At 40.1% G+C, this 26,287-nt stretch overlaps 1 protein-coding gene across 1 annotated transcript in view; it reads right to left on the reverse strand.

The window, feature by feature from the left end:
- syngap1b (synaptic Ras GTPase activating protein 1b) overlaps positions 1 to 26,287 on the reverse strand; it is a 114,998-nt gene that overhangs the window by 78,737 nt on the left and 9,974 nt on the right. The window contains exon 2 of the mRNA XM_073485593.1: positions 16,912 to 17,017. Within this exon, the coding sequence (XP_073341694.1) occupies positions 16,912 to 17,017 (106 nt within the window). The remainder of the gene's footprint in view (positions 1 to 16,911; positions 17,018 to 26,287) is intronic.

The following is a 26,287-nucleotide window of genomic DNA, read 5'->3' on the forward strand; positions in this document are numbered from 1 at the left end:
TGTGTGTGCGTGTGTGTGTGTGTGTGTGTGTGTGTGTGTGTGTGTGTGTGTGTGTGTGTGTGTGTGTGTGTGTGTGTGTGTGAGTGTGTCAGTGCTTTTACTTTGATTTCCAGTAACCTCCCCCATCATTGTCTGTCTTCTGAACAACAGCAAACTAAATTTAAAACACTCCCTCATCAGAATCCCTCGGTGAAGCCTTGAGCCGTGTAATTATTTCATCTACATCACTTTATTGCATTGTAATTAAAACAACAAAGTTTCCTTAGTTGACAGACTCACAACAATTTTTAATATCATTAAAAAAATAATTTAATTAATAATGTTAGACCTGGTGTTGAGTATAAAGAAATGTTGTAGATTTAAAACACAATGTTTTAGATATATTCTATTATATACATCGGAAATAAGGTAAATAAGGAAATTAGGTAATTATTCTTCCAGACTGATGAGTGTTTTTGGAAGGTGCCTTTAAAAACGGCACAGTTGATTTCACATTACTGCACCATTAAAGTAACAAATGGGAAAAGAGATGACCATTAAGGACAAGACACAATTTTAAACTTGGCAGACAATTATTTATCCTCAAACTTCTGAGTTGCTTGGCTTTAAAACAAAGCAAATTAATACCTACAGCATCATCTTCTACACCGTATCTTTCTGTCAAAGAGCTGGCACTGACGTCTCCATTCATAAAATGGTACTGTAACTGCTGTCGTCCTGCAGACCATCTCGTCCTTGACTTTTTTTCCACTGCTTCCTGAAGTCTATTTTTACTCTTTTGTCAAGGCGGATGTATTGCCAACTCGCCAGCAGCTCTGTCAAGGTTGTAGCACCTTGGTTTTCTTGTGTCTCTCTACATCTCCTTTATTGTACCACCACAGTGCTAATATTGCTGCCGTTAGCCAGCTATTCATGATTCACACCTGGGTGGCTGATGCATCGCTGAGCGCTGGCAGGATGCTAGAGGTTAGAAAAAGCGCTTTGGGCTTGTACATGGAGGGTTGCTGGTTTGTATGGAGCTTGGGAGAGGGCAGAGGATTGAAACACATAAATAAGACACATTTTCTGTCTCCAGATCTTTTCAGTTTGAACTGTGTTCATGCTGGACCACATTGATCAACTGTAGACTTAAATAGAGATGTGCTGATACAATTTTTTCCTCTCCGATACCGATTCCAGCACCTGAACTTTGTGTATCAGCTGATACCAGGTAATGCTCCTATACCAGCGATATTAAATGTGCCATTGATTGAATGTGATCGGCCATTATTACCTCTGCCATGGAGGATATGTTTCTAATGGTGCCATGTTTTGTTTGTCTATACTAACTACACTTGGATGGAGGATGGATCTCAGCCTCAAAAAGACCCCATTAACTTTTGGTGCAGGTCTGGATAAAGGGACGGATCCAGGAATTTAATTCTCAACAGTGTGAGATACTGAGTTTAAATCTCGGGGAATAACGCATGGATGTTCATGAAGAAATCAGACGCATTTAGGGGGCTGGTATCTATGAGTGAGTACAATTTGATGCAGATCCTAGATCTGGTGACGGAGTTGTGGTTGGTATGGTTGGGCTACTGAGTTTGATATTGAATTTAGCTTGATTTAATTGAAGGGGACTGTTGGGCCTTGGTGGAGGTATGCCACTCCAGTAGTACAGTTGTTTTTTCTTGCCTGTCTATCAGCAGAGTTGATTCTCACAGCTCGTTCAATCACTGATCTTTTTGTTGAGCTGAGCTGATAACTGTATTTGACCAGTATATAGCACTTCTCCTCTGTTATGAAAACATGCTTGCAGTTCTCTCACTGTCTTTTCTCCTCAATCAATATTGAAGGTCCATCAGCAGAAAACACTTTCTTTTGCACCCCATTGCTATCCAGACATGCACAACGCATCAAAACAGCCCAGCATCACATCTCGTTTAGCAGCACTTGATCAAAAGAAGCTACCGCTAATTTACAGCTATAGTCCTGGTGAACAAATTGTAATGACACAACATTTTGCATCCCTAAACATAATTTGCAGCAGATGTAGTAAATATTTGTCCTGCTAATTGATTTTAGAGCACTAATTTAAGCTCTCATTATCATTAGGTGCTCTCATTTTATAATTTGGGGGTGCAAACCAGTTAACACCTTTACCTAATGTTGCGAAAATGTGCAACATAAGATATTGTTTGTTAATTAGGTGCAGTAGACGTAGTAATTGGGCTAATATTTTAAAAGGGAGAGATATCCTGAATAAGAATGACAACAGATATCATGCAAAATGTTAATGTACAACAGAAGTGTGAATATGCAAACTGGAGTGACATCCAGCATAAGTTGAAAGGCTCTACAATATTTCATGTGCCCATTTGAGACCTATTCACACACTTGTTATGCATTGCACTTAGATCTCTCACCTGTAATAACCTAGCACTCACTCGGTAGCTATGAAAACTTGGGTAAATTACGGGAATAGTGAATGAGACACACTCCCACCTGCAGCTACTGTTGAGATGAGCCTGAACATAACACTTCACCCCAAAACTCTGCCTGAAGAGCTGTGAAGTGCCCGATAGTAAAGGACTGGTTGTTCTGGGCATCTGCCAGGTGTGAATGTGTGCAGCTCAGTGTGAGGCGGGGTGTGACTGAGCACATGCACTCAGCTAAAACTGAAAAAAGAAGGAAACCGCAGTGAGAAAATGACTGCCATCTTGTCTAGAGGTGATACTGGTGAGTGTTTGATGCTAACTAGTGTAAGTCCTGGGGGAGTTTAAACGTAATAAACAGCTGTGTGAAGCGGTTTATTTCCCAAAGGAATATATGCCGATGTACCACATCTACATAATACCACCTCAAGGGAACTTGTCAGATGACTTGATGTGGTTTGATGTGGCATATGTGCAGGCATGATCGTATGTCTATCTGTGTCTGATTTGATGAATGTCTACATCAACGACGTGACTTCAAGAGTCGTGAAGACATTAAGACATTTTTTTTAACGTCAAATAGAAAGTGTCAGCAGACCAGAAAGTGAAAATTAAAACAGGAATTGGAAGAATACAGTGTTTGGTCTGTCTACAATGTCACGTACATTTCAAGGCTAATTCTAGTTTATCACAACCTGGATCTCATTTTAGTAGTTTTGGCCACCAACTCTTATCAGTTATGATAAAACTGTACTCACCAAAGTAACTGCTGAGAACATCTCTAAGACGATGTGCCATATGGCAAGAAACATGAGCTGTCAGGCCGATCAGACAAGTTGTGATTTAGCAGTTTTGCCAGTTTAGTATGATGTTATTAATATCAACAGAAATTAACCAAGGGGAATGGTTAATAATGCCAACTTTTATGGAGGAGCAATAGAAAGCATCCTTACTAACTGGCATGCCTTGTTCAGGCTCAGGACAGGAGGGCTCTGCAACAGGTGATTAAAATCCTTATAGGCAAGTCTTGCCAAAAGGCAGCCATCTTGGCAACACCCCCCGGCAGTAATTTCAGGCTCCTATCTTAATCAGTGGGAAGAGAGCCATAACTTTATGGGACGTAGAAACTGCATGTATAATGTTAATTTTCTGATGTTTGGATAATCTCACCTTGCTTGGTAATTCTGTGTATAAGCATGATATCCTTCTTCTCCGTGCTTATTAGAGGTCCGTCTTCAGCAGCACCAGATTGGTTGAAACTGTCGGGAAACTCAACTGCGTGCTCACGTCAGTGCCGATATCACTTTACGGTTGTCATAAAGCAGATGATTGGCTTTTTTGAGGGGGAGGGCAGGATATGTGTCATACAACCGCGTTACAGACTTTTCCATTCGAAATGCTTTAAGTGGTTTGTCTCCATCAGTGACATCGGTGAGGTGTCTGCACAGAGCCCAACAGATACTAAAAGACAACATCGACCCCAACCAAAGTCTGTTCAAGCGATACAGAAGTATCTTCTACCGTATCGCCGGACTACAGAGCAGCTTCTTTCCTCAGGTTGTGAGACTCCTCGCCTCATCCATAAAAAAGAGTTTTTCTTGAAGCATGAAGGGACTACAGTTCAACTTGAGTTTCATTGTATAACCTTCAACCTTTAAATAAGATCAATGTAGGAATGTTTTGTGACCTCCAGTGGTTTGCAGCAGTAATGTTTAAGTGTACTGTTCTGTTGGTACACTGTGTCATCACTGTTGGGTATAGTTATTGGAAAGCGCAATTAAATAACCCTAACCCTAACCCTTAAATATTCATAACTAAACTAAATAAGTAACAACTAATCAAGCAAAGTAAAATTTTGGAGGGAAAAAAACAGATATTATTTATTAACTGTTCAACAATTAAAAGCTTGGCTAATCTGCTTTATCAGGACTGCTTGGCTTGATCAGATTTAATCAATGATGCTGGCAACTTACTGTAAGCAAACAGTCCCACAGCATCTGTCAGCAGATTTTTTATTCAAATATTGCCACATATACAATATTCAAATACTGTGATTTCACCTTTTCCCCAAATGAGCCCTGTCCACTGCAACCCAGCAAGAAGAGTGCAGATAAAACAAAAAATACAGAAAATCTCTCATGTGAAATAACCAAAATTGCTCCAAGTCCGGCAGGAACCCCAGAGATGATAATAAGAAAGCTGAGTGAGATAATTGCTTTTCAGGACCGTTAAGACATATTAAATGTACCTGTACGACAGTGAAATGTGTCTGTTCATAGAAACTCAAGCTCTGCTGTCCATTAACGGTGGCATTATGACCTCATCCTTGAGCAAGAGCTCCTTTAAAAGACATGTCAGTGAAGATATTGAGATTTTGAAAACTCCTGCACACAATACGCTAAAGACGCTTGCCTCGCTGCTGAATTCATAGTTATCACCACATTTTCTTTCTTCTATGGCTGAGATCCTGCTGATGTATTTGTGTGTGCTTTAAATCTATTGCATAGACAGCTGCTGCCAAAAAATATGGGAAAATGGTAGGAGTGCCAGTGCACTGTAGGGGAACATAACAGCAGAGAGGGGAAAGAAACACAGCTACAAATCTATAAGTGACGGCTGCATTACTGAGTGAGACAACGCGGGGCTGCAGTAAATATTTTTGTTGGCATTTTCTGAAGAGCTGAGCAGTGGGTTGCTGAGCTTGGAGGAGGGTCATTTTCAGATACATATTAGTATACCGCAATCAAGATCTGTCATTCAGCACCTCTTTGTCTGAAGCTCTCCAACACCCTGAGAGTGTTAATCAACACGACTAATGATACGAACGTGGATACCGTTACAAAAACTTTCTTTCCTGAAAGACATAGGGATCTTTGCTCAAGTTATCATCCATTCTGCTATCACTGAAGCCCCTTTTCCCACAGGTTCCAGACGGGAATGTTGCGTTTTTATTCCCACTGCAATGCACTTTATCCTGGAATTAGCAGGCGTAACACCCTTTGACTACAGCTGATACAAAATGCTGCTGCCAGGCTTTAAACACGTACAAAGACAAGCAACCACTCCACGTCAATTCTTGTTGTCCTTCACTTGTTACCTGCAGAGTTTTAGAATTGATTTTAAGATTTTACTGCTTGTTTTTAAAGCCTTGAAGTGTCTGGCTCATGCCTATATCTGTGATTTGCTAACTCCTTATGAGCCTGATCGCTTTTATGGCTCCAAAATCTCGATTTGTGACCGAAGGTGACCAGGCTTTCGCTGTCTCCCCAGCTGTGGAGCTCCCTGCCTGAGGATCTTAGGCAGTCTTCCTTTTAATCTCTTCTGAAGACTTATTGTATGTTTTTTTCTCAATTGATGCTATTTATTGTTAATCTTATTTTTCTAATCTTGTTAATATCTTAATATCTGGGTTTTATTGCTCATTAACACTAACTTCATGCATACAAAATAGTAAAAAAAACAAGTGCTAAGGTGGAGAAACAGCCTATACAACGAGCAAAATGCATAAAACAACATAAACTTGGATAATTTCCAAGTATAAACTATATATTGCTGGATTTGAAATGCATCAATAATCTGGAGGCTGGCATATTATTGGCTCAGGAGAGAGGAGAAAGAAGAGGGAGTTGGTCAATTGACTACATGATCATTCGTTGGCTGTTGTAGGCTCTAGGGTGGACATAGGAGCTCTTGTCTGCTCAAATGAGCTGTCGTCAAACCGACGCCATCTCAGGATCTCCTGTGCAGAGGTATAATGGTGTCTGCTGTGAAATGAGGAGTATTTTGAAAGACAAAACCATGAAAATCAATTTGCAATCGCAGTTTTTTTGCCCTTTTGACACCATTCAATAATGGAACACCTTGTTTTGTGCCAAATATTTTACTGAAATGGATCTAGTGGACATTTGGGAAGAAGAAAAGATGTTTTTTGTTGGAGTTTAATGCTCTACTGAAACATCCAGACACTTTATTGGTTTGTACATTCTACTTTGTTAGCTTGTTTGTTTGTGTGTTTGGTTGATTGTACCTCACTGATGCAGTTTTATCTTGAAATGGTTTGCATGAAGAGAATCACGAGAATCTAAGCTTTCTAACGATGTATGGCATGATTATACCCCCCAAAAATTAGAGTTAGCCTATTTGTTTAGCTGTGTTGTTATGTGTGTATCGTTTGGCGAACTAGCCTGACGCTAGCGGGAGGGCCGTCAGTTTATTATTACCATTATTATAATTCCTCCTCGCGGTTTTGTGCAAAATATACTAACACAGAATTGGGAGGCATTGTTGTTTTGCTGCAGTGGAGGAAGTAAAAGAGCTGACGAAACAGCAGTATTGCAGGATCTGGGGTTTGGCATGAATTGGATGTTATTTTCCTTTTATCCATTACTTTTATTTATTACTTTCTACTCGCTTTTTAACGAGTCAATCACAGCAGGTGGCGTAAAGGAGTTACGACTGACTCAGGTCGTTCCTGTGCAGTCAGCCAATCATAGCTGGTAGTTTGGTGGGACAAAAAATATACTTCTATATAGTTTTTTTAAACCTCATCATCATCTTTTTTCCCTTTTTTTTACAATCTTTCATACTTCCTGACAACTGCAAATTTGGCCCCTACATTGCACGTACCCCTGGTGGAGTATCACTGATGTACATCATCATTATTCCGCTGATTGTTGAGCTTTGAGATCAGTGATATATCATGAGGATCAATGAGTCTTGCGATAAAACTGTCACCATCTCTCAGCGCTAAAGCAATTAAGACACACTCTGGAACATCTATGGAAACCTAATGATAGATATAGGTAGCCCTACTATATAGGATACCATATAGATATATGGATACTTTACAGTAATGTTGTATGCAGCCTAACATATCAAACACTTGGAGAAGACAGGTCGACTGGTCTGAAATCATCTGTTTCAAACACCTTGCAGAGAAGCAGCGTTTGGTGAGTGAACCTTTCACAGAGGTTTTAAATCCTCTCATCGTTACATGGCAGACAGAAGCAGTCCCCATGGACTAGAGAGCTGTGTGTGTGTGCGTGTGTGTGTGTGTAAGCTGACTACCACACCTGAAGCTGACTAAGAGCTGTGGCGCTGGAGAGACGAAGACCCTCGTGTGCGCTGAGCTGGTGGCCAGCTGTCACTCAAACCGAGGCCGGGCTTCGCTTGCTTTCTCTTGCTATTTTTCACTTTGTGCATGTTGTTAAGGTATGATAATATAGCTGTCCGTTATATCACACCAGCCCACGGGGTATATCACTCAGAGAGACATTTCATGTTATATAATCATCCCATTTACATATCACTTTGCATAAAAGTCTTAATGCATGGTGTTGTTAAGACTGCCCTGCCGTATTATCTCAAAATGCCAGCTGTGAGCAAACACGTTCAGGAAAAGAAGTGAAGGAGATCTGATTGTCAGCCAGGTGGTGAGAGGGTTCACTCTGAAATGTCAGTCTTCTTTTTTAGCTGTTTTCTAACAAACTTGATATCGCTCCATCTGACTGACTGTAACCACCCACCCAAACACCGGAGGAGGCCTGTTATCTCGGTTCGCCCGATTCTCTCGTCTCAACTCAGAAAGACCTTGAATGTTGGAATGTAAAGCTCTGCCCTCGCAATCTTGTTGTAACTGCTTTCAATTCTGAGTTTTAGGCTGTGATGCTCCAGTGAATAAAGTTGTTTTGTAACATTTTTCACAACAACAAAAAATAAATACATCTGCAGTGAAGCCTTGATGGGGGAAAAGGTTACCCGTGGCTTTATTTCCACCTGAATAGACTCCCACTCCTGTTTCCATTTAGTTATGTAGTTACTCCAAAAAATGTGTTTAGTTAGCAGCAGCTGACTTGAGTGTCAGCTCAGGTCTTATTTACAGCTGTGCATACAGTGAGGGAAAAAAAGACTAATGCCGTGTTCATACTACAGGCTTGTCGCCCTGGTTATCCACTCGCTGACAGGTTTTAGAGACCGCCAACAAAAGCCCCCAGATCGGAGGTAAAACCTGTGTACATGTTTGTTTACATGCCAATTTGCTATGTGTGAACTGTTAAGGCTAAATATTTGCCGGTGACGATTCGGGGAGCTTAACGAGCTACAGCCAATGAGAGCAGACACGTGCTGTTAGAGGGGAGGAGTCCAGAAGGAGAGACGGAAGAGAGCTAACATAATAATCATAATATAGATATAATATTTTCCATGTTCACCATCTTAGTTTGATGTGTAAGCATGCTAAAATGTGCTAGTTAGTGCTAATTAGTTGTACAGCAAGTACATCTGAGGCCGATGGAAATGTCATTCGTTTGGCAGGTTAGTTTTGGACAAATTGAAATTTTGACTTGATGATGTTAGATGAAAAGACAAGATATCACAGTTCATCCTGAGGTTGAACATGACTGGATGAACTGGCGGTCCACTCAAAACCACAAATGTTAACCATATGGTGGTGGTGGAGAATTTACACACCACGTTTCTGGTGTAATTTCAGGGGAGGATGTTTGTTGTAGTATGCATCTGATCATTTTATATTTGGCCATCAAAATAAAACCCTTGGGCAGTTTTTAAATCTTTTCGCAGTCCCTATAATTCAAACTGTACAACACAAAGATATTCAAATGTCATTTTTTTTCAAACTACTATCTGATGACTCATTTTTCACTTACCCTGGTTAAATGCTTCCGATTTGGGGGTAAATTCCTACATCTCCCGAGAACAAACTCTCTACGCTTTCCAGTATGATAATGACTCATTGTTTGCATAAGCTAAAATATGCAACTCCGTGAAATATTCAATACATATAAAGCAGTTTGGCAAAGAGAGCACTACTCTGACAGTCAGTCTATTGATCCAACCCGGTGGACATGCAGCTTCATAAAGTCCTGCACTCATTTTCAGGGGGCCTCTGTGTCCGTGTCCATCAAACGCCGAACACAACACTGTAGCAAACCATTTGTATTCATTCGCTGTTCCAAAGGCAAGACAGCCAGATGATTCAGCAAATCTCTCTAAACACAAGCCCTGACTTTTTAGGGGCGGATTTTCCCCTTTTCCCAGAGACTGACTCACGAGGTTTATAAACTGTCACCCTGCACAGTAACACTGCTACTCCAGCTCACAGTGACGCAAAATGCTCCTATTGTCACAAGACTCTAAATGAACTGTTATCACTGGGCTCGAAACACTGAAGCGGCTAATTATGCTGCTGTATCTCACACTGCCATAGACACGAAATTCATTTTTGAATCCAGCTTTTCTTTATGATAGCAGTTTAACGTGTGAAAGGCGCTCGTAAGCTTTCAAAATGTCCCTTTTTGAGTTTTTCTAGAACCATTTAATCAATAAATCAGGTTTTTTTAGATTGTTCAAAATCTGAGTAAAAAATAACTACACTTAAGCCTTGACAGCCCGCCGGCCCTCGCCGATGCCCTTAAAATCCACAGCATTTGGTTCAGGTTGGCAGGTCTTTCTAGTGCTGATGGAACAAGAATTTTGCAGGTCACTGGTTGGGTAATTTCACTGCACATTAAGGTCACAGATTTAAAGGTCAACTGCAGCAAAGCACTCAAAATCAAAGTTGAGTCCACATGTAGAAACAGAAATTATTATGCAAGTGAATTCATGACACAGAAATATGACTTCTGTCAGGTTAGCACTACGCTGACAGATGGGATGCAGGATCATTTTTGAATTTCATGCATGATTTTATATTTCATTGGTTTAATTCTGTAGGTAGCCAGGCTTCAGGCTATTTTTTCCATTAAGTAATACCAAAATAGAAGCTTGTATGAAGATAAACACATCCCTTTAAAGTGATATTCCACCAATACTCAAAGGTATCAAATATTTACCATTTGTAGGCTGCAAGTTTGTAAAGTTTGCTGTTTCCTTTTCCAATAGAGTCTAGAAAACCCAAGTTCACAGAGATCAAAACATCCACAGATCCAGCTGTAACAAATTCTTAAACCAAACCAAAAATCCATTTAGCTGCTGGCGATCCAGCCATTCCACTCTGAAAAATACAGCAAAATAACACTACTACTTTTGTGGTGTGTTATTTGTGTATTTTAAGTCTATTTTTTGCAAAACAGTGACCAGATGTGGGATGAAAGTCAAGCAATGGATGCAATATCTTAACAAAATTAATAATACAGTCAGTGTGTTCACATTCTGTGGTCAGAGCTTGAGCAGAAAACGTAAAAATCTAGACTTTTCCTTCAAGGATTTTTGAAAAGAGAATACAGCATCATTAAAATATACTGTTTTTGTCTAAAACATTTAAGCAAGAACAGAAGAAGACTTGCGAGGCTGTCATTGGTATATAAATTCACAAAATACTGCTCAACCCATACAGCCATAGACTGTCAGTATGCTTCAACTACATAGAGGCACAGGCATCCAGTTTCATAATCACTTTCAGGGCAGATAGAGCAGACAAGCATGCAAACTAGTTCATATGCTCCTGGCGTTTGTGCTTCTTGACATCAGCGTGATATCTATAGATGGATGACATTAGTTACCCAGCAACACTGAACAAGGTTGAACTTCTTGTTAGCAGAGATGATACCTCGTCAATAAGTTAAAACCAAGAGCTTGAATCAGTGCGTACAGTCTTTTATCCTTCTTTCCCTCCCGCAGAAGGGATAGATTTAGTAGTTAAGACAGTCCCATAGACTGCAGGGGGCGTACTTACTATAGTGGACATGGACGTATCGGACGATTCAGAGCCATTGACTGATGGGAGGAGAGCTGAGAGATTACTTTTAAACATTTGGGATTCAAAAGTTGATTTATCCTCGCTAACGTTAATCGAACCTGACTGCAGCAGCGATGCAAGGAGGTGACCTCCATTGTCGGGTGTTAATGTTCTGTAATGCTGACTGCCGACTGGAACTGGAGGGAAAGTTTACTTTACTTCATGCATGTGACATTACAGAGAGGAGAGGGGAAAAATAAGAGATGTTCAGTGATGGACCTGAATTCAAACATAAAGACACACACACCCCTAAGTACGTGACATTTAGTCCCTAGGTTACAGTCAAACTTGCTTTACTGGTGGTAAGCACACTATTAAACAATCCTTACTCTCTGACTTTATACCAGAAGTTTTAGCGACCATATGCAATGCACCGCTACCTTGAGTAAACTTCTCTGGGTTTAAACGTCGCTGGAAACATTTGGGATAATGTCAGTACACACTCAACAAAATATATAACAAAGGTCTAGTTGTTTTTAGATGTTTTAATGCAGAATTCAAACATATTACATCTTCATCTTAACTTGATATATCGCCTCGATCCATGTCTACATCTATTCAGGGAATCAGAAAATTTAGACTCTAGAAACCGAGAATGTGGCAGGTTTTACTTGTGAACTTTGTCAGTGTTTGAAGTGCAGATCTTATGTTTGCTTTAAAAGTAAAGAGAAAAGTTTGCCTTTAAACACAGACATTGCGGATAAAATCTTCTTTATCTTTTTGTTTGGGTCTTGCCGAGATGAGACCGGAATGACTCATTATGTTTGTCTCAGCACTAACAACAGTCTACGTCTAACACCTCTGTTTCTTATGTGATTTGTCTCCTCTGTCTTTAATTCATTGTGTCAGTGTGTTTTATCCTCCTCTTTTTAGGAGGGAACATGTAGCCTGTGGGTTGAGTGGGTGAGTGGAGTGGGATGGTGTCAGAGAGGGAACAGGGTAAAGGCCGTGTGGTGAGGCAGAACAGAAAGTGCGGGATTGGGGAGTATGACAGCAGAGGGTTAGAAGTAGGTTGAAAATCTAATATGATTTATTATTTATATCTATATAGTGAAAAAGCTATATGAGCAGACACAGAGAAAACAAGGTGCAGTATGCCAACAATGCAGCATCCAAGCTGAAACACACTGTAAAAACATTGTATGAAGGTCACACATTATAAAGGGCTCTGGAAGAACTGCACAGCTGAGCTCGCTTTATCACAATTGGCTGCTTAGCTGAGATAGCTAAAGGAATAAGTGAGATCTACAAGGACAAACTGGGGGAGAAGTCACCGTATGTTTAAACTGCTGTTGCTGAAAAACTATTCAGCCGAAGTTAACAACCAATCAGCTCTGGAGTGCTACGATTTTTTTTTCTCCCCCCGCGGCTAAGTCATTCAGATAATAAGGTTTCTCTCAATAACAAGAGCAGACTCAGATGAAGTCAATTTACAATTTGAACACAAAACATTAAAGGCCAAATTCATTAATGGGGATTATCACATCGCGTTCTGGAGAGGTTAATGAGGGAGAGAGAGGGAGAATGTGAATGTTTTTTCGTTTCTGTTTGCCCACAACAACATATATTGAAAGTATGGGAGGACAGTTCATCTTTAAATGTTATGGAAATTAGCTGAACAAATGTCCTCAATCAACTCTGTCTCCTAGGAATTTGTAAATTACCAAAGTGTTTTCATAATTACATTGGGATGACAAACATAATCGCTGCCTGGATTATGTTCAAAGACAATGTTTCTTTGAGGGAATTAAACACTACATTTAAAGAAGAAAGTGCAGGACTGCAACAACAGAATCCAGGATTCACGACCAGACTCCCGTTTGTGGTTATATTTAGGCAACAAAAGCACTTTGGTAAAAGTTAGGGAAAGATCATGATCAAGATCATTCTTTCTAATGGCCAGCAGGGGGGTGACTCAAAGTGACATACTGATTGTATGTAAGCTTATGAGAAAAAGACCCTTCTTCTCGCTTGATTTATTACCTCAATTAACAGTAACCTAATGAGTTTAGTCACTGCTAAAGTCTTCTTCAATACAGCATGATGTTCACTTTGTAAATTAGGCTTTTGAGCAGGGTCTGCTTAAATGCTTGGCTACATTGACAAGATGCTTCCACAGCGTGTCCTCGGGTTTCAGAGTCAGATCCAATCAGGATATCCGCACCAGCCCCACTCTCTCGTCCAAATAAGGTCACTTTTGGCTGCAAAACACCAAGATGACGACGGTCGTGACGCCAAACTCGAGGCTCCGAAACAGCAGTCCACAAAAATTACAACATAGCCTATTTTGGCTACGTTTACATTTAGTATCAACACTTTTGCGACTTGCCAAGTGGATATTTTTAAGAGCACTTTCTCATTATGTTAATAGAAACATGATGTGTTCCTCAGTTTGTATTTGCTGTTGTAAACAGGTTTGATATAAATGTAGTTTCTTGGAGACGGGGCTGCCTCAACCCACATATGGCAGTCCTGATCCTTACATCGCAATAGTATAATATCTGCCATTTCCTGCCAGAAACCTTGTGTATGTTATCTGTTTATGCTAAAAAAAAAAAAAAAACATTTCAGCCAATTCATCATGATGAGACTAATATCAAATTTGGTATTAGTCTCAAAAATACAGTATCGTTTAGGCTGTACTCTCCATGCAATTAAATTATTTGCATATTTCAGCAGAAGCACTGTCAAAAATGTTATGTAACATCTAATTTTGATGAGTCATAAGTGCAATAATCCTATACAACTATTAATTTAGTCCTTTCATATCAAAATTAACTGTTCCAAGTTTACAACCAAACATAAAGCAAACTCAAGAGAAAGAATTTTTTGTTCTTGTGTAGTGAAGGGAAAGTCATTTTCCCCTGTCACAATCATGAATTGTTAATTAAGCCTCATTTTTGCATAAAATGCTTATGCTGCACTGTAATTATCCGGCAAAATTAATGTCTTCATTATACGTTAATTACCTCCTAAACTTTAAATGTTTTCTGGAACATTAAAGGTACACACAAGTGGATGACAAAGCAAAGTGATACGCGTGGCTTGATGTGTCAGCGACAGAGGATTGAAATAAAACCTACTGAAGCTTTATGTGTTAGACTGTAGAGCCCAATATCTTCCATCTCAGTGTGTCACTACAGCAGGCATCCAGCTGGGATTGTTGTCAAATGTCTCCATTCATCAATATCTGGTGGAAAATGTAGGCTTTTACCCCACTGATGAATAATGAATCAAGATTGACATATTAGTGTTGGACGGGTGTTTGGCAGCTAGCGGCAGCTGCAGCGTCTGCAGTTCAATCTCCTCTCAGCACATGGAAATATTGTTAACGATAACAGTTTGAATCTATTAAGGATAGCGAGGTCATGTTTTTCAATTTTATGAAAGATGCAATTCATTCGTCATTTTGGAAAGGAAAGAATGGTCCTAAATGTTTAGAAAATGTGCTCAATGTTAGCCAATTGTAGAGGAATATAAACACCATAAATGCATGCTGCTCAAATTACCCAAATAAAGACAGACAGATAAAGAGACAGATAAATGAGACTTAAGCTCATATAACATCGTGGCTCTCACACTTGCCAACCAAGGGTTTATTTCAATACAAGGCCACCCATGATGGAGCTGTGTAAGGTTATTATAGTCAAATAAATCTAAACTAAAAACTGAAACTAGGTGTGAAAAGTGAAGAGAAAAAAATGAACTAAATAACTAATAACTAAATATTGTGTAAAATCTAATGCTGAAACTAATAAAAACTCAACTGAAGCTAAACATTTTTGAATAATAAGAACTCATCTGAAACAAGCAAATCCACTGAAACTAAACTGTTGATACCAGTACCGATACTGATATCTTGACATCGATACCGATTCCTTAACAATATTTTGTGTTTTGAACAATACAGTGTTTTTCCTGCATGCCTCGAGAAAGCCAATCACCGGCACTATTAGATCTTGGCACAACAAGCATCCTCAACGCTTATTGGCTCACTGGCGCTGATGAGATTAACTCCTTAGGTATTCTATTCTTAGGTATTCGACACTAAATAGCATCGAGGCAATTCGTCGGTGCCATTAAAGTATTGAATTCCGATACCCAGCTGTAATTACACTATATACAACTATAACAATACCGCTTTGTACAAGATCACACACTTATTTGAAGTAATCATACTGCTGCAGAGGTGACACCCTACTTGTCTTTTTTTTCCAGGGTCACCCGGACTAAAACAGATACTAATACTTAAAATGAGAAATTGCCCAGGACAACCACAGTGTGATCTGTTGGGTGCTCAGGCACCTTCAATCACACTATACCGTGAATGTGCTACAGAAGTCCAAATTTGCTCCATTCCAATTTGTACAATGAAGAGATGATATCATATATTTCCATAGAGTGACTCGTTAAACAATTTTGGTTCCCACGTATTCACACCAAATTAATATCGCCACTGAACCTTTATCAGTTCAGTGTGTAAGTCAGGGGTTTTATTAAATAGGTCATGTTGCTCCCTGTAGACTTCATCTCTCACTGTGGCCGTGTGACAACCTCCATTTGCTTTTTTGTTGATCTGATAATTACTAATAGCCTGGGGCCCATTAATCTCTTTTGGCTCTTTGGGGCGTAGTCACCACAGATGGTGCGTAATGGTGTCAGTGCATTATGGCCTGGAGCGTAGAGTACAAAACATATGGGAATGTGTTTACAGTACGCTTACACATGGGCAATAGGACCTAGCATTGCTGTGTCAGCATATGTCAAAACAAGGCGGGACCATGTCAACTGATGTGTCAGTTCTTGACTGCTTCGAGGTCAGAGAGCCACTCGTGAAAACAGAGGGAAAATATTTATACAGATGAATCAGCACAACTGTTGAGGTGGCAGCAACGGCAGAGTCATAGACGGAGGACGTCGCAAGGGAGGCCCTTAAAATAGCGGAGTGAGGCGGAGAGGTGGAGGGTGAAGGAAGAGGGAGAAACTGAGCGGGACATTTGTAGAGGGCCCGGAGAGACTGAGTCAGGCAAAACAAACAGAGGCTAGCTATCAGCGGGTCAGTTTCACAGTATCCAGGGGGAGTTTGCGAGGGCAATACAGCAAAATAAAAGCAGAGAGGGGGAAGAAAATGCAGAGTAAGAAAAGTTTTTAAAGCATAGATAAAGAAGACGACTGCAAAAATAAAACTTGAGGAAAAAAATAAAGAGACAGAGAGACTGAGAGATATGCATATAATTATCAAGGTATCATTAAAGGAATTTCATTTCAAAGCTAGATAAATGATAAATCACCTTTCCTGACAGAAAGAATAGCACGGCAAAAAGCTAGAGAGAAAACAGCTGCCTCAAGCTCTGATCAGATGGGATGCTTTTATCTCCACTCAGATGCAGAGTGCTGCTGTGAGCGTTGCCAGTAACAGAGAGAGAGTAATGGCTCAAAGGATGCAAAGAGCTTTACATCACTTTGTTGCTATGCAACTACCCTATTATTGTAAGCACGCTAACCTAAAGTAACACAGGTGATAATGTTTTCGAAAATCAAAATGGACAGGAAGGGAGAGGAGTTGAATAAAGTTGAGACGCATCACGGATATCATCCAAAAATAGCTCAGTAGGGTGTTTGATTGAATTTGATAACATTTGATTTCACTTATAAAAGGTGAAAATGTGAAATAACTCTTGGTTGGATCTTGGTTAGAACATTTTAGAATTAAAGCTGCTTTAAGGTTTGTCTGCTCACCCATCTCGGGATGGTGCCGTCCCTCAACAGGAACGCTGACTGTCCTCCGCAGCAGCTTGTTCCTGTGAGACTCTGAGCGCCTCTCGCGCATCAGCAAAGGGTGTACCTGCACAGAGACAGAGAGATAGAGAGAGCGAGCACAAGGTTAGTACGCAAACACACACTCCTGATGTGCTCTATCCGGACGTTAAGTCCAGAATATGAACACACAAGTGCAACTACGCACTCTTTGTCCTTCTCTTCGATGCATTTAAAGAACCACTGTGTTCACATTGTTTTATAAATAACTGCAGCACTGTTAGACTAATAGTTGTAGAAAAAAGCTGCAGCTAAATTTATCTTTAGTCAGTTCATCTTACTTGTTTTTTGAGATTGAAATGATTAAAATGGCTGATAACAAACAAACAAACAATGTTTAATAGGTGCCAGTAAGGTTCCCAAAATCATGAATGAACTGATAAACCTCTAATTAAAGCAACAGCAAACAACAACCAAGCCCATTTAATTCATCCAAGAAGATATATTTGAGGTTAATATGAGGTCATATGCAACCCGCAGGCTACCAGTTACATCATACTCTTTAAAGTCTTAACACATCATTCAACAAAACTGATAGCAAGAAAGGCAGATAAAAGACAAGGCAAGAATTCAAAAACTTCTAAGATACCATCCTTCACAGCAGTTCATTGTATAACTGAAAACTGAAAACAAAAAGGAAAAAGGGAAAAAAATGTATATAGAAAAAATAAACCACATTTCACAGCTCCGGCACAGTTGGCCCCACAGTCCCTGAATTCATAAAAGTAAGACTTGAGGGAAAATAAATGGGAGAATGTGCCACACTAATCAGAGGCACTGGTCCGTTTGAAACATCACAGTTACACTCAGAAAATACAGCGAATACTGTAAAGTACAGACCTATAAATCTTGACTGAACACCAAAGCTAGTACTTTGTTGGCACTGGGCCCCAGAACACCAAGAAATGCACACAGAAATAAAAAGTCGCTGCAGAAGTTCATGATGAGTTTTCTTTCAAAGTAACACACAGTGCTGCAGTGATAGGTGAAAGCTGGGCTGCTGTATGAGATTGCAATAGCTTTAGCTAGGTGGATCAAATAACGACTAACAATTAATTAATTTGATGAGTTGTTTGGTCGATAAAATGTCAGAATATGGTGAAAAATGTCGATCAGTGTTCCTCAAAGTCCGAGATGACGTCCTCAAATGACTTGTTTTGTCCACAACCTAGAGATATTCAGTTTACTGCCACAGAGGAGCAAAGAAACCACAAAAAATTACATAGAAGCTGAAATTTTGAATCATTACTTAAATTGACGAATTAATCATCAAAACAGTTAGCTATAAAACTTGGATTTATGGCTAGCAAATTTAGCTTTATTCAACCCATTTTCAGAGACGTCCCTCTGAATGAATACATATTTATTGCAATGTGCACATCAGATGACATCTGTTAGTGTAGTAGTATGACTAGTATAGGAAACGGCCTCAACATGGGCACTGGATATAATGAACTGGAGGTGAATGGGGCTGAGGAGGGCTGCACTGAAACAACAGCAACGAGGAGAACAGATTTTAAAGTGTGACGGCAACGACATGATTGGTTCATATAATCGTGGCAAAATCCTGTTGGTTTAGCTGACGCAGTAAACGGCCATAGCCAGCTGATTAAAAAGTGGGGAAAGAGTAAGAAAGAGAGAGTTGTGAATGAATGACCGTCAAGATAGTCTTCCCGATTGAACTTACGCTGAACCTCATTTCTCTGCAGCAGCAGGCAGCTGTTTTTAGCCAAAAAAAAAAAAAATCCCAGATGAACCCTCAGTAACCTACCCAGTGATTTTAAAATGCAAATATTTTTCTCAGGAGTTGGTGGAGACAAGGCAGAGCTGAAAGGAGAGTTAATTTTGGACCTGTCAGGTGGACTTAAAATCCATGTAAATGGCCTCCAAGATATTGATAATATTTTTGAATATTTTGTCTAAAAATACAGATTAATATAAATTCAACATTATTATTAGCACAGACTGTCCTGCCCTTGACTCCCAGTGCAATCAAGTCAGCAAACTAAGCTAATCGTACGCTAAATCACTGTGCAGCACCTATTCTTATAATGTAGGCACCTTATAGCCCCAGTTTAATATCCAACAGAATTTTCACAACCCATGTAGTAGAGGATCTCTGCTCTGTCTCTCTATCAGCTAAGGGGTCCTTGGCCTGAATAATGTCTCATAATCTAGAACAGCTGTGCCATACATTCTGCCTTTCCAAAGCCTTTAATGGACACTTTTTTATTAAAGCTTTCAGAAAGGTGTTAATTTAACTACATATATATGCATTACTGGGGTCATAGCTAATGATGGAGCTGTACTGGACTGCAGAATATTGAAATATGTGCTTAATATACTTCACTGTCATGTGTGTAGATAGGGTAGCCGAACCATTAGAAATTCCCCTCAATGTAACGAAGTCCAGTTGAACACCCTATAACCGCAATAATACATATATAATTTAATAAATCTCTCTCTTACTGTGCTATTCAAAGCCCATTATTATCTTTGGAAAGGTAGAATTTATGGCTGAGACGTCGTGTTGTATTGCATGAGATTTTACAGGTGTACCTAATAAAAATGACCACTGAGTGTATATGCAGTGGATATGTTTTTCAGCTTGTTGTGGTGTTCTTCTGCACCCAAGTGGCCAAAAAAATCCATAATTGAAGCTTAAACAAATAAAATGGCTTTAAAGAGATCGTTTCAAACATGTATATACCTTCAGTAAAGTCCTTTGAATGTTAACTGCAGCCACTGTCCTCCATGTGCCCTTACTGACAAGTCAAGCAGTCTGTAGAAAAGACAGCAGCCTTTTCTGTGCTCTGCCACAACACTGCTGTGCTTTTTTATTGTGTCCTATTGAGACTAGCGTCAAACAGAAATGCAACATCGGGACATAAAAGAGCTGGTGTGAACACAGAAAGCCAGTGTCAGAAGGTGGGACTAACTGCAGAGCAGTGCAGGATAGTGCAGCCTGGGGGGCTTTGGGGCGAAGCCAACGACAGTGAAGGACACCGGCAGGTCACACTGAGCCATATGTCCCACAAGACAGCCGAGTGCCACTCACTCTAAAGGAGCTCTGTTAAGATGAAAAAATGACAGAGCGGGGGTGTGCGTGTGTGTGTGTGTGTGTGTGTTGGTGTGGGTGGGTGTTGCCCACATCGCACAACTGTTTTGTATGTGCAGATGTGTGTCCATCAAAGCGAGGGCACATCAAAATTTAATGCAGACACTGCTCCACTTCAAGCTACCAATATTCTCCACTACCACGCCGGAGTTGTATCACGTCAGACACATGAACACACATACACACACACACACATAAACACACATAACTGCACACCTCTACTGCGATAATCTAGTTAGAGCAGCCGAGCAGAAGATGCTTCACATCACAGCATCGGGATCGTGTTTATATGAGTCTCTATATCCAACTTAATCGGGGACAAGCATCATAAATCAAGTGCCGACATGATTACTCTCCACTTTGCTGTTTGTGCAACCAAAGTGCACCAAACTACATTGTAATACAGTGCTTTGTTGGAGCATATTGCTTGTTGTGATGAAATTACAGCACAATCTCCTTGATGAAAAATACATTAAGCAGCATCCATTCTTTATGAGTCCAGTGTGGGAATGCACAGAACGTGTATGTTAATTTACAGTTTCCTATTTGTTGGGGCAATTACACAATAAGAGTTTTTACCATTCATCAAGGTTTTTACCTGTCTGTCACTGCATCTGTTGGTCCTCTACTTTGATCATGGATGATATCTCCATACTGGGATGGATTGCCATAACATTTAGCTTCGCACGTTCATTGTATCAAGAGGAAGAAACTAAATGACTTTGCCTGTCCTCTCACTTTTCATCTGGCGCCACAGACAGGTCAGAATTCCACTGAGCCCATATCTTAGTTCATGATAGAATACATAATATATTAACGTTGGCATAGCATTAATATATCATGGTTAATGTAGACCAGCTGGCAGAGCATGCTGTGACAATGTCTTTACCATCAGTTGCCTCTGACTGCTGCAGAGGGCAGTCAAGCTACTGTACATATTTCAACTTTGAAGGCACAATGAGTGATCAAAACTTCAAAATAAAAATCATAGCACGTACAAAATATTGCATCCAAGATGGTACTGCAATATGTCAACACTGTGTTGTGGGATATGATAGATCGGCGTATCTGCAGAAGTCATTTTTATATTTGTATTGTTATGTTGTTATCCTGTTTGTCTTGTTTGCGTTACAAGCTCGACTGATTAATTTTCTGCAAGATGTAAGTAGCATGGGATAATGGGAGTTGTTGTTTTCATTATTAAACAACCGCCAGTGCTGATGAAAATCTATCTGACGTGACACAGGCAGAAATGTTCACAGGGGAGGTCATGTTTTCAAGTTTTATTCACGTTATGTTTTCACATTTGCCAACTTCTTTCCTCTCCTCTCGACTTTAACCCATAAGTTATAGAGAGCAAATGAAACACACCATTACTTCGAGTAAATTATGGATTTCTCTGGGCAAAAATATTGTTGGCAAAAAGTATATATAACAAAGGTCTACCCCTACATTTTAATTAGAATTAATACATATTACTGCATTGCGCTCCTATAACAGTGCTAACCCTAACCCTAAAAACAAATGATCAAAATCAATACAGCAGAACCAGAGATATCCACTTTTTAATATTTCATCCTTTCCAGAAACTGATGCCTACATTACCCACAATGCAACTTAGCCACTTATTGTCACCAGAGGCGAATTATCAGATTACATGCAGTGTCCTCTGGAGCCACAAAAGGCTTTTATACTCATTTTTATCATGTGCAGTGGTACTCAGTAAACACACTTTAATGTTTAAAAATGTCGGAGCTACTGTTTAAGTGTGTTATATCTCTTACACTGCTCTATAATCCATATATCGTTCTATATATTGTTTAATCTGTAAAGAACTCTGTTTCTGTATGTGATAATGCTCTACAAATAAACTTGGCTTTGATAAAGTACCCTTTACACTGGGATATTGAACGTTGTCTGTATAATATATTGAGTAACTGTGTGTCTGTGCTTGCTAATGGCTGCATGCAAAATTAATTCTGTCATCCAGAAGTCAAAATTATTGGTCTGGAACATTGCTCAGAGTGTCTGAATACACCCAGAGATATGAAAGTGATATCTACCGTGGTATTAACTGTATAGCAATTTTATGTGGTCGCACAGTATTTAAGAATATGACTCATACCAGTGTGACATTATTAGACCATAAAAAAGAAGAAACTCAAAAGACAGCTAGCTTCAATCTAAATTCAAGACTTCTTAGTGCATCCTGCTTCAATTTAAATCCAAGTCTTGTCAGTGCGCACAGCTTTTCTCTAACCCTCTTTTAATTCTCTCTGCCAGATTAATGTAGGAAACAGCAGCGCGGAGTGGCCGAGCACTCTGTTCGACTAATTGAATATGCTTTAGTGCCAACGAGTAACAGTAAACCTGAATTAACCTCACATTCAACCAGCACTTCATTGATCAGGAACGCAAATAAAGCCCTGGTTGCATAATGTAACTTTACTGTGACCATGTTGCTTTATAGTGTTTCTAAATATACAGTAATAAGCAAAGTGGTTTCATAATGCCTGACTGAGCACTGTGCCAGCGCCATGAAGAAGGAATGGGGAGCGAGTGTGGAGGAGTAGCAAACTCAGACTGCAGGTAATCTCACTGAATGGTTTTTCGGTTATTGAAGGAATAGTAGTGATTTTCAGCAGGGTTAAAGTGATGCTTCTCTCTGTCCAGATTTTCAGCTGTTGCCATGGAATCCAGTGGAGACAAATGGGCTCCGTTTACTTTTATCTACAGTACGAGTTGTGAGAAGGCTACAAAATACATGCACAGGTTTCTGTCTTTTCCATATGGATCAACTCTTTCTTTTCAAAAAACCCAAACGTGTATTTCATAACATGTGCTGTACATGAATAGCTGAAATCATCCTAAACCCATGAGTCTTAAAAGTCAAATTCTTGACAAGCCATCTAGATGTCAACACTATCCAATTACAAGGAGCTAAATATGGTAATTTTCCTTAATCACATCTACTTGAAGAAGAACAAGCCCACTCGCTCTCCCCCCTACTGCTGCCCTGCCCAGTGCAATTCATCACTGACAACTTGACTCATGGAAAAGACCCAGAATACCTTTTTTTTTTGTATCCCACCCTGACACATCAAGTTAACCAATAAGCATCCCACTTCTGCTTCCATCGCGGGGGGGGGGGGGAGAAACACCTGGAGGCTATTTTTACTCTGCGTGTGGCAGGATTTGATTGGTCAGATGTTGTGGGGTCTGCAGCTGGAGACGTGACATAACACCAGCTCCGAGGTTGCCATGAGTGGGCACGGCGAGCTGGCAGGCCGGCACTCAGCATCCATCGAGAGGCAGCATTAGGCTAGCACACTGACTTTTAACCACTTCAGATGGTGCACTTACACCTCACACACAAATCTGAAAAAATAATTTCATTTAGAGCACAATATAGCAATACTAAAATAAACTACTGTTGAAAGGCCTGGTATGGTGCCACCTAGAAGCCGAAAAGTCCATTAGCTCTCACCAGAAAGAACGAACCGCATACTCGCCGTTCTTAAGGTGAGGGTTTCAAAAAGCCTTTCTTAATAGAAAAGGTCGGTTCAGTGCAATTCGGATAAAGACACAGCATCTGCTCAAAGACATCCATGGTGTGTCACTCGTTTGTACTTGGTGAAAGTGATGGAAGTAGTTGTTTGAAAAGAGAAAATAGAGAGCGTGAGAGACATATTTAATTCCTGCTTTTTTTGGGGCTGACAAGGTAAAGTCAAAATTGTCCGAATTCGGGTCGATATAGTAATAATAATCGGTTAACATTAAAGGTGCAGTGTGTAGCAGAGGGAATTTAGAGGGATCTATTGGTAGTATGGACTATACTCACCTGACATTAAGAATGAATTTGTTTTCGTTACGTTAGAATGAGCCTCTTACTTCTACAGGGGTAGCGGGTCCTCTTCCACGGAGTCCGCCATATTAGACTGACATGTTTCTACAGCAGCTCAGAGCAGATAAACCAAACACTGGCTCTAGAGAGGGCCTTTCACGTTTATCTGTAGTTTTTTGGGAGCCACCTTAGAAGAGGGTGAGTCAAGGGGTATTTTGTTGGTTGCAATCTGCAACGTCACCACTAGATGCCACTAAATCCTTCATACAGGATCTTAAATAATGGATAGGAAACCAGCCAAGACAAGGGGATGTTTTGTCAAACTGTTACTGTATAACCAACTCAAGCTCCTTTTAAACTTACATGTCAATATTTGTTAAATCATCTAAAAATAATATATGTATCCTTTCTCGTTTTGACACTGGGTTAAAATAACCATACTTTAGTTTGGGTAAATAATGCAACAGTAATAAAATAAAAAAACGTTGACACTTCTATACGAAAGGTCACAAGGTTTAGAAAAATGTTAACATCTTCTAAGGACTATGGATACCTTCAAACAATTTTATGAAGATCAGGAAATACAGCTTCAAATGGAGTCATGTGTTGTTCAAGGTTACTGTCGATAAACGGTCTGGGGGTCACTAAATCAGAAACCATTCCCTGATAGCCAAAAATATCCAAGCCAAGTGTGGCTAGTATTTGGGAAGATATCTTGTTCCTGACCAAATGTTGGACGAGCAGATAGAGCAGATGGAGCAAAATCATAGCAAGACGAAAAAAGCTGTTACTGTCTTTTACAATATTAATCCTTATCATGCATCTACAGAGTTCCACCGGCATCTCACTAAATTTCACCATTATCACCAGATGTTGCAGTTTGGGTTAGGGTGGTGCAGCTGACATGTTGTCTCACATATTAGGTTTACAGTTATTTTTCCTCTTATCAAGGAACATTATTCTCTCAGTTCTCTAACAAAGTGTGGTTGAATTACAAGACAAAATAGTCCTACAAATGAATGCAAGTGTGGGAATAACCGCAGTTGGACATTTCATTCAAGGTTGGTGTGCCAGTTTATTTCATCCAATTTGTAAATTGTTTTCCTGATGGATTTAAGCATCCATGACGACTGTTCTAACGGGCAGGGTTGAAATCGATCCATTTCTGATTCTAACTATCAGAAGATTAAAAATGAACGTGCTCGTCAAATTTCAGACAGAAGCAACAACTGTGCCACATTGGACGAGACAGAAGCCAGTCCTGGCACGGAGAGAAAGGAGTAGGTTGCAGGATGGTGGTGTTGGACGAGGGAGGAGAGGAGGAAGAGGTGATGCTAGAGGAAGGAAGAGAGAGGGAGGGAAAGGAGTGCCATTGATCTGGAGCTGGAGGAGGGTGTTTTTGTTCAGCTTGGCAGGTTGAGTTGAGCGATGCTGCAGGCTGGCGTGCCCATATGTCACTACTGCTTCCTCAGGCCCAGCTGTGAGGAGCAGGGGAATATGGTCGGACACTGTGAGTGTGTGTGTGTGTGTGTGTGTGTGTGCGCGCGCAAGAAAGACAGAAAGTACAAATCTGTGTGAGGAAGAAAGACGAGTGAGGGGAGTGTGTATGTGTGTGTATAACTGCAAGAAATAGTGTGTGTAATGGGCGAAAACTGTGCAATCCATTATTTCTTAACAGAGCAGTGATCAAACACTGCTGGCTGTCGAACTCTGGCTCACACACAACCACACACACACACACAACTACATACACACACACACACACACACAAACAAACACGTGAACCATGAACACAGACATACAGGGCAATAACAAAAATTTGGCCATGCACCTGTGCAAATACAGAGATGAATTTTACCTCAGCATGGATGCACACACACACACACGCACACACACACACACAGATACACACTCCCATGCATCATGAGCTGGCCAAAAGCACGATTTGTCCTTCAGGCCGACAGTCCTTCTTTCACAGACAGATGTTCTTCCTCCTCCTGACCTCAGGCTCTGGCTACAGTGTTTACGAAACACACAATGATCCAACTCACAGGATCACACACACATACGCCAACACACACCGACACACACACACGTAGCGAACAGGCCAAAAGGGATGACATTTTGACCACGTTTGGCCTTTTCACATGCAGAACCAATGGCTGACACGCAAACTATTTCCATGTATGAAAATAACTTGAAGGTACAGGTGTATACTGTGATTCAAAAATGTAACTTTATGTCAACATTTATGTCTGTCAGGAGATCATATTAATATATAATTACATTTGTTCAAACAAGAAAACTTCTCAGTTTTCAGTCATTTAAAGGTCATT

Source organism: Pagrus major, chromosome 17 (genome assembly GCF_040436345.1).
Source record: "Pagrus major chromosome 17, Pma_NU_1.0".
Taxonomy (NCBI): domain Eukaryota; kingdom Metazoa; phylum Chordata; class Actinopteri; order Spariformes; family Sparidae; genus Pagrus; species Pagrus major.